This window comes from Gigantopelta aegis, chromosome 12, assembly GCF_016097555.1.
Source record: "Gigantopelta aegis isolate Gae_Host chromosome 12, Gae_host_genome, whole genome shotgun sequence".
Classification (NCBI taxonomy): domain Eukaryota; kingdom Metazoa; phylum Mollusca; class Gastropoda; order Neomphalida; family Peltospiridae; genus Gigantopelta; species Gigantopelta aegis.
In genome coordinates, this window is record NC_054710.1 from 41,811,757 (window position 1) to 41,826,122 (window position 14,366).

The 14,366-nt window shown below is 35.9% G+C and overlaps 1 protein-coding gene across 1 annotated transcript in view; it reads right to left on the minus strand.

Moving 5' to 3' along the window:
- Positions 1-309: 309 nt before the first annotated feature.
- The window catches only part of LOC121386055 (deleted in malignant brain tumors 1 protein-like), a 68,351-nt gene continuing 54,294 nt past the window's right edge, over positions 310-14,366 (minus strand). The window contains exons 17-27 of the mRNA XM_041516854.1: positions 13,053-13,313; positions 7,242-7,502; positions 6,539-6,817; positions 5,251-5,556; positions 4,861-5,160; positions 4,447-4,569; positions 3,853-3,886; positions 3,027-3,085; positions 2,401-2,508; positions 1,715-1,833; positions 310-720 (exon numbers count right to left, since the gene is read on the minus strand). Coding sequence (XP_041372788.1) covers positions 1,742-1,833; positions 2,401-2,508; positions 3,027-3,085; positions 3,853-3,886; positions 4,447-4,569; positions 4,861-5,160; positions 5,251-5,556; positions 6,539-6,817; positions 7,242-7,502; positions 13,053-13,313 — 1,823 coding nt within the window. The 3' untranslated portion in view covers positions 310-720; positions 1,715-1,741. The remainder of the gene's footprint in view (positions 721-1,714; positions 1,834-2,400; positions 2,509-3,026; positions 3,086-3,852; positions 3,887-4,446; positions 4,570-4,860; positions 5,161-5,250; positions 5,557-6,538; positions 6,818-7,241; positions 7,503-13,052; positions 13,314-14,366) is intronic.

Consider the following 14,366-nt stretch of genomic DNA (forward strand, 5'->3'; position numbering starts at 1 on the left):
AATATTAACGTCACGCCAATAATCCACATCACGCCAATAATATACTAGTTAGATACTGATTTATTGTTATCACATGAGCAATATATACTCTTAAAAAAAGTAGGGGAACCTGAAATATTAATGTAATATCAACTATTAGATCGAATATACGTTTTTACCACATACATCCTAGTAAACGTTCAGGTCAGTTTATCAACACACCGAAACACATTCCATAGTTTGCACATGCATCACGCAGTTGCCCCGTACAAGTGCCTGGGGTGTCATTCTCGATTTTGACCATTTCCAGGAAGGTCTATTAATCACTGTGGAACACTATTTCTGTAACTCGTTTTCATTCTGTTGATCATACAGTTGTTGTTGTTGTTGTTTTTTCATTTTTATCGTTTGAATTTGCGATTTACTGATAAAAAATGTCAACTTTCAAATTTCAGTTCTGACCCCAATCTTTCTTCAAGATTTTTGGTGGTCATAAAAGTTTTAAAAACCTATCGTAATACTGAACTACCGGTTGTAATGTTTACCCAATTAATTCACTATTATCATATAACCATTCCCCATAGCTAATATATCTTACAATTTTGGTAATTGTAAATTCTTAATAGAGTTCCTCTACTTTTTTTGAAGAGTATATAACACTGGTGTGTAATAATATGTGTTATTAAATGTTATTGTCTTCCATTGTTGTGATAGACATACATCTTCATTGTACAGCACATTCTGGAATAAATGAAGAACTTATTATTATTATTATTATTATTATTATTATAGAAAATTTAGATATATTATTTTTTATTGTCATCATAATAATCATCTTTTTTATATTGGGAGTACTTTAATGGAACATATATTGGTTAAGTATTACTCTTTGATTACGTGTTACAGACATTTTTTATTCCTCCGCACCAAAACGATGCTACCAATTTCGTATTGATGTTGGCTATCTTCTCTTGTTTCGCGCTGTGTTTATTTATTGTTAAACATTAACTTTCAGTCCTTTTGGGGCTACTCAGGGTTATCGTCAGAACAGAGATCTACATACATTGGTACAATCAGCTGTGAACTCCATGGCTTAACCTGTACTATTGAAACCTTTGTGAGAGCAGTTAAGGAAGATTCCTTCATCCACTCATTTATACTTATAAGGTTTAAGCACACTCTCCTGCACACGCATGTCAGTTATCTGAACTGCCTGTCCAGGAAAGTGAGTTGGTGGTAAGTGAGAGAGAAGTCGCTACGGCCATTACACCAAACCATTGTGTAGTCAAAACGTGCTATGGGTGGTAGACGATTGGGCAATGCAAATCTAATACCGACCAGCCTTACGTCTGATGGCTTAATCTTATATACCACGGGTAGTGTTGTTGGTGGCTTTAATACGACAATCTGTGGATAGATGATGTCAGAAATAATGTCTTGTGTAAAACCGATCATGTCCAACAGAGTGGAGATCAAAATTGAATCATTAACTTAAATTATAAAGCTCAGTTGAATTTCTGTTAAACTGAATTTTCACCATGAATCATGGTTGAACTGTCAACGAGTATCGTGCCTTATGTCCATGTTTTATATATTAGACGAGCCACTAGACAGAGATTCATAGAATCAATCGTTATTTTGCCAAATACTCATTCGACCCTGCATTGTGGAGAGAATACGGTTTTGTCATTCAGATTATATCAAACGTCTATATTAAAAGAAGCAAGACTCGTACCTTGTAGGCCTATTAGCTCTGGGTTTTCTAGATTCTTAGATCTTCATAATGACCGTCCTCTGATGATTCCAATGAGGAATCTCTACTCATCCATTTATCAGAACACCCCTTTCCATTCCCTAGAATGGTAGCACCAACAAAATGCATTTCCTCGTGCAAATATAATTTATTAATACTAACATTAATAATATTGTGATTTTTTCTTCAACGTTGTACCGTCATGAGCTCTTTACTTTGTAAATACAATGAAAAAAAGCAATATTAATAATTAAATAAATAAATAAATAAATAAAACAAAATAAATATATAAATAACGAAAACAAACCTACACTAAACAGCTATACTATTACATATTATATTACTATCAATCAGAGAAAATGAAAGTAATATTCATCTACAGATACCTGAGAACATTTCAAACTACAGTATTTGATTATTATGAAATGTATATTGTTTTCATTTGAGAGAGAGAGAGAGAGAGAGAGAGAGAGAGAGAGAGAGAGAGAGAGAGAGAGAGAGAGAGAGAGAGAGAGAGAGAGAGAGAGAGAGAGAGAGAGAGAGAGAGAGAGAGAGAGAGAGAGAGAGAGAGAGAGAGAGAAGAAAGCTGTTGCAGCCATATTAGCTTCTCCCAATGTGTCCATAACTAGGAGAGCTCACTATATTTCAAGTACAGATTATGGAATTACCATGATTTAAGTTTTCGTAAACCGGAATTTGATCATACGTCAACTCGTCTTTATCTTCAAGGGATGAATCGATGTTACAGACATTTGGTAAACCCTCCATCTCGAAACCTAGATAAACACATAAAAAAAGCACAAATGGGAATGGCTGACACATTTATTTATAATTATGTACAAGGTTTTGCTAAATAAATTAAGAGAAAATAGAGAAAGGGACATAACACTAAGAGAGAGAACTATAGATAGATGCATTAAACTGGAATATGTGCAACGTACCAAGTCAGGGAATAATATGATTATGTTCTAAAGTTTGATTTGTTAACAGTTCCACTTGAGCACATCCAATGATTAATCATTGGCTTCTAAATGTGATAAAAACTAAGTCTTCAGAAGAAAACCATTTCATATTTAAATTTCCAACAGGGCATCTTATATATGCACTTTCCGACAGACAGGAGTGAACATGCAACGTCTTCTGATGTACCAGTTGTGGGGCACTGATTGATACGGGAATATTTTCTAAAGTGTGTCTAGTGGTTATGTTTGGTTTCACATATTAAATTAAATAAATCAGCACAGGCGGATGATAAAGTTCTTGGTGAATTTCTTAGATTAATTAATATACTTACGTTGCATACATTGTGCTTTGAGATATATGTCCGACTCCCGTATTCTAGTGTTTGACAGACTGGAAGAAAATCATATAATTTACTACTACTACAAATACAACTACAACTGCAACTGCAACTGCAACTGCAACTACAAGTGCAACTGCCACTGCCACTGTCACTACTACTACTACTACCACTCCTACTACTACTACTGCTGTTGTTGCTGCTAATAATAATAATAATAATCATAATAATCATAATCATAATAATAACAATAACAATAATAACAGTAGCAATAGTAGTAGAGGTAGTAGTAAACAACAACAATAACAACAACAAAAACAATAATGCGTAATAATAATAATAATAACAATACATAGAGATCTGCTAATAGTAATAATAATAATAGTAGTAGTAGTAGTAGTAGTAGTAGTAGTAGTAGTAGTAGTAGTAGTAGTAGTAGTAGTAGTAGTAGTAGAAGAAGAAGTAGTTGTAGTAGTAAACGACAACACTAAAAACAAAACAAAAAGTAATAATAATAAAAAATAATACCTATATTAATACATCTTAATATAAGTAATTTGAATTTATCATTGTCTCATTTTTAAATTGCTGAAACCATTGATGGTGATGATCAGCGAATGGACATGATGACGAAAACGATGATGGTGCTTCATGAGTGGTGATGTTCATGACGATTGTGAATATTATGGTTGTGCTTAGTGAGTAGTGACTATGGTAGTGATGATGGAGATGGGTGAATGATTATGATGGGGAATGGTGAATTGAGATGATAATTAGAGCCAATGGTCAATGTACACTTAAATATAATGGCATTTATTACCTCGAAATAGTTGAACATTCTCGTTTAGCTTGCGCTGGAAAATAAAATATCAGGATGGACAAAACTTCATTAGGGATATACTTGGATATCTTCATATTGGCAACATCGTACATCTTCTATAGCTCATATATATTGGAGCGAAAGTTAAAGTGAACTGATCAGCCTGCTGTCATATACCATACTAAACAATTGTTTCCATAGGTTTTCATAATGTAATATCATATGTTACAGGCACACGTGCAGGAGAGGAGAGTTTCGGGGTTCGACCTCCCCACACCCTCGCACTCAAACATATCTTCTTCTTTTTTCAATATATTTTCTACAGGAGCATAACTCTTAACTTGTTTTGAGTAGTACTTTCAGGGCTTTAAATCAGGAACTCTACCAATAGCTGTGATAGATCAATAGGCGGAGAAATATGGTACTTTCTTGTTTGAAGGTCATAGACGGCGAGGGGTGGGGGTGGGGGGGGGGGGGGGGGGGGGGGGGCTAAAATCTGTTGTTGACTCTCTCTCACACCATGAATGAAGACTGCATATTAACCTGTTAAATGTTTTGCTTACATTTATGTGATTATATTGCAAACTCTCATACCTTTATTTCTCTTGCAATAGACCAAAATGCTGATAGCAACAAGGAGAGAAAAGCCAGCTGACACCCCTATTAGTATACCGTGTAGCACCACCTTGAACGAGCTGTGCTTTTTAGCAGTGACTCCTGAAAATAAAAGTAAAGTTTCTTTTGTTTAACACCTCTAGAGCATATTAATTAATACTCGGCTACTGGATGTAAAACATTTGGTAATTCTGAGGAATAATCTTCATGGAAACTCTACATTTTCTCATTAGCAGCAAGGGATCTTATACGTTCACTTTCAGGCAGGACAACACATACAGTGGCCTTTGATAGACCAGTCATGTGGCACTTGTTGGGATGAGAAAAGCAAACCAAATCAGAGAAAGGGTCGCTAGTTTGCTTATATGGATATAGGAGAAGTAGTGTACATACCACCAGTGGTTATGTTCAGCATAGGAGAGAAGTCTTTGTGACCGTCCATATTCGAGGCCAAAACTCGCACGAGATAACTTGTACCGGGTTGCAAGTCTGATAATACGGCGGTGTGGTTTGCATGGAAACCTCTCTCTGGAACCTGTCTGGTGAAATTCGACCACTCGGATGTTGTATTTGGTCGGTATTGTACAAGAAACGTCTGTGGAAACCCTCCATTAAATGCTTCTATCCAGGACACTGCCACTGATGTTGAATCTCGGCTCCATGTTGTGATGTCAGAGGGAATGTTCGGGGGACCTTAGGAAAATGAAATAAATGTTTGTTCAATACCTGAGCATATTTTAAACTATGACTATTTGATGTATAACAGAACACAAATACCAATACCTGCTGCAGTAAGGGTGAAGCTTATTAGAAGCTCTGTCCTTGGTGCTCCGTTCGACACGATCACTTGATATATTCCAAAATCTTCCATCTGGACATTATTCAGCGTGAAATATCCTACAGCAGATACGTCAGTTGCATTGACGGAACTACTAGACCCAAGTCTACTTGTCATAACATCCTCCAGCTTGTACCAGGCGAATGTTGCCACCGGGTTGGTGATGACGGCTAGGTTCAGAGTCACATTGCTGCCAGTTGTTGTGGCAAATTGTTTCTGGAATGGTACACGGTGGTCTACCCTTGGTGAACCTGCAAAGTTTTATTTACACTTGTTGAGCCAAGAATATTTTACATGCTTTTGCATGCTTATATGCCTAAGATATTTATTTACTCATTTAGAGCCCGAAATATTGTATTTACGCTTGGTGAGCCTAAACTATTTTATTTATCCTTGGTGAGCCTAAAATATTTTATATGCTCTTGCTGAGCCTGAATCGTCCCAGCTAGTGCACCACGACTGGCATATCAAAGACCGTGGTATGTGCTATCCTGTATGTGGGATGGTGCGTATTAAAGATCCTTGCAAGTAAAGGGAAAATATAGCAGGTTTTTTCTCTAAAGACTGTAAACATTACCAAATGTTTCACATTCAATAGCAGATGATTAAAAATCAATGTGCTATAGAGGTGTCATTACAGAAAAGAAACTTTTAACTGCTGCTAAGCCTGAACTATTTTATTTACCCTTAGTGAGTCTGAAATATTTTATTTATGCTTGGTGAAACTAAGACATTGTATTTATGCTTGGTAAGTCTGAAATATTTTAGACGTTTGAGATATGGTAATTAAGATCAGTTCAGACTCGTCTACGTTGATTATGCTATATTGTAACATGTTTTCATTAAAACACAATATTTACAGGGGTGGCTAGAGGATTTTATTTATAGGGAGTGAGTGTAATGTTAGAAAAGGGTACCCACAGTCAATGTAAATCATATCTTCCCCGCTAACAAGAAAGATGTCCATCCTGTTCATTTTCTACACACTGGATATTGGGTCTTTTGTCTGGTTGAATGACACACTGATGTGCGGTAATAATCTGGATAGAATTGACCCCATAGGCATGATAAAGTGGAGGACACAGTCTATGGCGAGTGAGGATATAAGCCAGATTTTGATCTTTACATAGAGTAAGATATAAACACCCACAGGCTTGTAAAAGCCGTGCGAGGTACTGATGATACTGCTGCATTTAATTGATTTTTAAAAATATTATCTAATGTCTATCTTACATCGGACTACTAGCTCAACATCTTTAGATACTGACGAATCGATGCTGTTTCCAGCTTTACACGTGTAGAGCCCTGTATCCAAACACCCGGCCTCGTTCCACGTGTACTCAGCCTGTTTAGAGTGTGTCACTTCACGCAAAGTATGTGAGTTGTTCAACAGTTTGATGTCAGATCCTGGGCTACTGTCAACTTCACATCTCAGAGTCATAGTGGTTAACTCATCTACTGTTACATTCGTAGCCTGCGAGTTCAAAGTCACTGATGTAATTGATGCATGGTCTGGAAAGTAAAATATATTTTAAAAATGAAATACCACTCTCAATTATCAATATTTTCACGACAGTGCTTGAACATTTTAATAATTGTAAACGACCAGTAGTACAATGATGTTCGAGATTACAAGCTGAACAATCATCAACAACAATACAATAATAATAATAATAATAATAATAATAATAATAATAATAAAATAAAAAATAAGATGTATAAGTAGATGAAACTAATGTAAAAATTAACAAATACAAATTAGCAGACAAATGAATATACATCAGGTTTACATATATGAATGTGTGTGTGTGTGTGTCTATGTGTGTGTGTGTGTGTGTGTGTGTGTGTGTGTGTGTGTGTGTGTGTGTGTGTGTGTGTGTGTGTGTGTGTGTGAGTGTTGTTTCTTTGTTTGTTTGTTTGTTGTTGGTTTACTCACAATGCACATCTAGAGTGATTGTCTTTCTTGCGGACTTCATTGCATTGAGAGTGTTAACAGCAGTACAGGTGTAGATACCTGAGTCTGACCTCTGTATTCCTTTCAAGGATAGCAGAGAACTTCCTGATTTTAACTGAGATTTAAACATCCACTTGTAATTACAAGGTGGGTTACAAACTGCGTCACATGACACTACTACGTCATGGCCTTTCTGGATTTTTATTGGAGAACTTTGATTTACATTTACCATATCTGGACCATCTAAAAACATTAAATCAGCAATTAACAGCAAATCGAACAAAATGATAATACTAATCAATATCAAATAAAACATTAATAATAACAATATCAGTAAACATAAACAACAACAAAAACAACAACAACAACACAATAATAATAATAATAATAATAATAATAATAATAATATATTGCAGTAAACATTATATGAATAGTCATAATTAATTAACAAAGAAAATGAGGATGAGGATGAGGATGAGGATCAAAATGTTGATAATTATTAGTACAATACTATTTTATTAATAACAGCAATACTACTGTGTTCTAGCTAGCAATAAATTGATGGGCGCTGCACCCTGCCCTCGTTTTGTGCCACCATGTCACATTTATTGACGCCCTACCCATGGTAATCGCCACCCTTCCCTAATTCTGTGCCAAGCAAAAATATTAAAATTAAAATCTTACTTTCCTCTCAAAACGTGTACAGTGTTATCACGGGTCTGAATTTCTAAGTAAGAAACGTTTGACTATACATTTATGTTTAGTCTTTGGTGTGAAAGTCAGACAACAATACAGTGACATGTGTTTTCTTTTGTTTTGTTAGTCGTTATACCTGCAGTCAGGTGGGCAGCCAGTCGTAAACATTTTTATTGAAAAGCAGTCTTCACTATCAATGTCTATACCTTGACCTTTAATAATAGCCATTTTTAAAGAGTCAGAAATTAAATGAAGTTGTCCGATTGTAACCGATTATATTTATATGTGAATGTATTTATTTACTTGTTTGTTCCTTTATTTATTTTTCAAATTTAATACTAATAATTCTTTCATTATTTTTGATAACTTATAGATTTCTTTTAATTATTTCATTTCATTTAATTTACATTGGTGGATAGTATTTTGAACTTCTTCATCTCTTTGGTGAAACTCTTCCACCTTTTGTGATGAAATGACAGGTTTCACAGCTGTGATGGCAGTCCTATTCATTCATTCTCTATTGACTTTAGCTCATAAATTACATCAGGAAAATATATAAATACATAAATACACCAATACACTATTTATTCTAATGAGCTGCTGTCCAGTAATAGCTTTGATTTAGTAGATTAGTCTGAGAGTAGCAGTCCTCTCTGAGCGTTGCAGGAAAGCTGCATTTCCCTGTAAAGGATCTTCTCGGGAGTGTCTGTTCTACTGACAAGGCAATAGGTGGAATCAACAACTATTTTGTAAAAAACCCATTCGACTGCATTGTGCAGAGATATGGCTTTGATCATGGATAACCGTTCTGTTATTCATATTAAGCTATGAAAAGGTGCTAATACTTTTCCAATCCGCTAATGAATCAATATGTGCCTAATTTGTCATCAACACGGATGATATAACAAATACGCAGACAATTAAATAGAGTACTCACAATAAACTGCTATGTGATACTGGTCACGTCTAGATGTATTTGTTAAACTGCTAACAGCCGTGCACGAGTAATCAAACCCTTTCTGACTCCTACTGATATTTGTCAGAGACAGCCGTGACGTTTTACTGATAAGTTGATTTCCTCGTGTCCAGGAGAAGGAACACGGTGGGTTACAAGTCGCAAGACAGTTTATTGTCAGATTATCTCCTTCTTTGGCATTCCCTGGTGATGGTGGACGGAATGTTATATGGTCTGGACCATCAATAAGACAGATTTATGGTTAATAATTGTTTTAAATAATAATAACAATAATAAAAACAACAATAGCAATAATAATAAAACAATAATAACAGTAATAATAACAAAAACAACAACAACAACAACTACTACCACTAATAATAATAATAATAATAATAATAATAATAATAAAAATAATAATAAAACAGTGAACGGAATGGTGAACACCGGACATTTTCCACGATCCCATGAGTTTCGCATCTTGTAACACTAAAGTTTAACTCTCTAAGCCAAAAGCCTCTCTAAACTGAACACCAGATGAATAATTCAGTCCTAAAGTGTTCCTTTAGTGTAAATTGTAGCTCTGAAACACGGACTTACCTGACTACGAACTTCACTAGTGTAATATGCAAATGTTTGGGTCAGCCAACAGATTGATTGATAACTACTTTAACGTGCTCATATACCACAAAGTACAAGGGTTTCAAACACGCCCATCCAGAGTCCGACTTCCGATAAGATCGATGGCCTGACTCGGGATGGGGGGAGGGGCAAGGGTAGAGTTGAAAATGGGCAGAATTTTGAAAATAGCAATCAGTAAAAAAGAGAGAATTAAAATAAATTAATAAAAATAAAAAGTTACAAGCCAAAAATAAAAAGAATTGACTACTCGGCCGAATATTTATATAATTTGGAGCATTTTAGAAGGACAGTCTAAAAATAAATAAGACAAAGAAGAGAGGATCAGACTATTTAATAATATTAAAAAAAGAAAGTAATTTCGACATAAAATTTTGAATGCAAATCTAAACGTTTAAAGTCCGATCTATATGTCCACGTGAGTGGCCTCGTTAAAGTCATTTGGGTGCACAGCTTATAGGGATTAGATGGGTTGCATCCTGTCAAGAAAACCCCTAGATTGACAGTCATTAGACGTTGAAGGTGTAGTGCTGTGCTGAAATACAGATCTTGAGAAGCTGGATCCGTCTAAACGAGAGAGTTTCAGACTAGGGTTTAGTCCAGTTGTAATGGGTTGGTATAGTGGTGCGGACGGGCCCGACTCCGGAGGATACGTGATGGTATCACTATAAAGCAAAGTAAAGTCTAGAAAAGAGTAGTAGGGACCGACCCCGCTTCCTATTTCTTCTTAGAGTGGGGCGGTCAATCCTCCAGTGTTGCTAGGACAGGCTCGGACATGTAGAGACTAAACGTGAACAACCGTGCAGTTCTGCAGAATGGCCGTCATACGAGTCACGAAAAAACAAGTCGACATAGTCAGCCGGAGAAATGACGTGGAGGCAAGGAATCTCGCTAAAAAAGAATCCAACCTGGTGGTGCAGGTTGTCGAAACTGAAAACGTTCCAGCGTTAAATCAGTTTCAATGGCCGCATACATCCTAGTAGAAGACTTCATTTCGCTGACAAAAACAACGAAATGAAGGATCCCCAAGTCGAGCACAAGAAAGCACGAGCTGTGTGCACAAACGAAACAAACACGTCTTACCGCGTCGAGCTCCAGACTGGGAATGCAGCCAGCAGAAGGTTATTACCGTTACACGTGGCTGGGCACAGTTGGCAAATAACAATTAAACAATTAAAGATCTGTTGACAGCTTTCATATTTAAGGATATGAGTTGTGTTTATTTGAGGCTATGTTAATTTAGTAGAGTTTGGGTTTGGGTTATGTGTTTGTAAATTACGAATGTCATTGGACCACACAGATTTTGATAGGTAACCCGCTGTCGCCACTACATGGGCTACTCTTCCCGATTAGCAGAAAGGGATCTTTTATTTGTGCTTGCCACAGACAGGATAGCACAAACCATGGCCTTTGTTGAACCAGTTATGGATCACTGGTCGGTGCAAGTGGTTTGCACCTACCCATTGAGCACTCACTCAGGGTTTGGAGTCGGTATCTGGATTAAAAATCCCATGCCTCGACTAGGATCCGAACCCAGTACCTACCAGCCTGTAGACCGATGGCCTAACCACGACGCCAGAGAGGCCGGTCGATTGTCATTGAAAGCTCTTGACAAATATGTTCCTTAACAATTTCAACTTATTTTCGTGCTTATATTCAATTAAGTTTCAAGCACGCTATCATAGACACACCATAGCTTTCTGGGCTGTCTGTCCAGGACAGTGGCTTAGTTGTTAGCGGTTAGGGGTGAGTGAGAGAGAAGAGGGTGTAGACGTGACAAACATATCTCATGGTTTGCTTCAAAGATCGACAGAACAACAATGGATGTAACCCACTGTCATCATATTGTTTGAATTTTGTTTTCTTTTAGAAACATTTATTTAGCAAGATAAAGAGAAACTGGCTTTGCGTGGTTGAATAGATGTTAGTGGCATTTCATTTCCAAGATGTTGGAATGTCCAGCGAAACATTGTTGTGTTTAACTATCATTCGATGATTATCTCAACATCATTAAAAAATCTTGAAAGCTTATCAAAGCCAATATTAAGGTCACTAAGTGAAAACTTTTGTGTAGGAAAATCAACTGTTGGTGATATCATCATGAACGACGCGTCCACCGCAAACTAGACATCTCTGAAGACTGGACATTTTATTAGGTCCCGTGGGTGTCCGGTTTAGAGGGGTTTCACTGTATATATATTCCATATGGACATATTTATGGAATATATAGATATACAGAAAGCATAATACCGTGTATTCATTGAAAAGTCATATAGTCACTGTATTTTAGTTAGTGAAAATATAGAAACGATTACTATTTTATTATTGAGGCCAGTATCACTTCATCATCTTATTATTATTATTATTATTATTATTGTTATTATTATTTAGTTTAGATAATATTTGAAAACTAAAAATATGTAATTTAAACAAATACATGAATAGCAATGCATAAGAAGTGCAATGACGGTAAAATATCTAAAACTGATTGTGTACTAAATCGAATAATGGTTACACAATGTCCTGTCATTGAACGTAAGTTAACTTTTAAGTTTAATTCATGTTTTCCTGTTTTTAGGGGGTTTCTTTTAACAATTAGGTATGCTTTCACAGTAGTATTAAATAATTATTAATTTAATTGTCATTAAATAAAAATCAATTTTGATTCACATTTATTTTTGAAATTCCATGGTCAAGTACACTGTCTGCAAATATTTCACCGGGACATTGCATAAATATTAATAGTAATGTATTTTGAATAAAATATCCGAAATATATTAATAAAAAGCGAAAATTGGGAAAGATGTATATAATAAATAGACCACTTTGTGGTGTGTTTTTCTAAATATGATTTTTATGTCAATTCATAATTTTTATGTCAACTCGTAATGTGTGAAAATCATATAGTTATTCATTGTTTGAATATTTGTTATTTGCTGCACCGTGTCACTGTTGGTAAACTATCTCTTATTTTTACTGTGGCCGCTTAATACTACTACATTTATTTTAGTGATTTGGTATCAAAGTGAGGTGGCTGCTGGCCCTATTAGACGAGTGACCGGTTATTTCGAGTACATTTACAATAAAATCTGTTTGGGAGAGAAAAAAGCGTCCGCTTACAGCATTTGACCGCTGATTACACATATTAATTACATTCACCTATTATAAGCTATGTCCATCCATCGTTATATTTAGCTAGAAGTCTATTTGGAGATCATTTAACTGATTGGCTGATTGATTTATGTTATATACATAATACACCGTATCTCCTAATCAATTAGACATAGTACTCACAGTATACTCCTAGACGGAACTGTCTACTTGTAGATTTGAATTAAAGCGGTGTTACTCACATTAATTACAGTCTCCTGTTATAAGCTATATCCATCTGTAGTTGTATTTAGCTAGACGTCTATTTGGAGATCACTTAACTGATCGGCTGACTGATTTATTTAATATAAATAATACCACCTATCTTCTAATCAATTAGACATGGTACTCACGGTATACTCTGAGACGGAATTGTTTACTTCTAGATCTGGATAAAGCTGTGTTGTTCGCTGTGCATGTGTACGTATTCCCGTTCTGACTCCTGCTCACGTTGGTCAGTGTCAACTTTGAGCTTGCCGTGATGCGCTGGGTCCCTAACGTCCAGGCGTAGGAACAAGCTGGACTACACACAGCCAAACAGTTCACAGTCAATCTCTGTCCTTCTTTAATATTGTTAGCCGAGGGCGGAGTTAAAGTAATGGCATCCGGACCATCTAAATAAAGCACATTGTGCAAATTATACAAAATGTAAAGCCCGCTGGTAACCGTGGATTATTACATTGATGATTTCCCGATTGTTTAAGTGAATAATGTGAGCACATCATAGGACTCGATTGGACTAAAACAATAATCGTCCCACAAATTACATACACAGCCAACCTGCATGGATTTGTCTACAGTCTACACCAATCAGTTGAACTGTTGCGATGTCGTGGATGAATGAAGCACCCATAATCAATGCAGTGCTTAATGGCGATGCGTGAAAGTTTATTGTTTTCAAAAACATTTTGAAAGATTAAAAGATAATGCCAAACTAAATGGTGTTGAATCTGAAGAAATAGATGTTACGAGGGAAAGATATTTACCTGTGGACGTACGACTTATAAATCACAAACCCAGTTCAAAGACAATGATTCAGAAAATAATTGACGAGCTACAAGGAATTACGGAATTTGTAACTACTCATAGTGAGTTGGTTATTCTCTTTATTACCCATTGTTACGTTTCACTGGTTTTATAAACAAAATCCTCTGACAGAGCCGTAGCGTGATCTGGACCTGAATATGAATATGAACCAAGTGGACCCTTTTTCTATTTTGTTTTTGCACCGCTAGAAACTGCATATGTATAAACCTGTATGTTTTAGCTCTGAAAGTAGACCATTTGCTTCAGCGGGGGAGGGTGGGTTCGTCCGAATCCCCCGATCCCCCCAGCCTACGCCCCTGTCTGATGTCTACACAAAGCCACCAGGCATTACGCCATATAACTTTACACACTTTATTTTATTATTTAAGTGGTGTCATGGCATAAAGGTGCTCACTTTACTGCCTAATGTTTACACTATAAATTAATACGACTGTGGTTGCATTAGAAAATAATTATTTACCTATACTATTAAAATCGCTTTTATGCAAATATACAATTTCATGTTTTGAACAAAGGACTAAAAATATTTCTATAAATCTTTGTAGATCGTATAACGTATGTGTAATATAACTCATGAATGGAAACATTAAATGAATGAAAGTGAAGTTTCGGCCATGGCG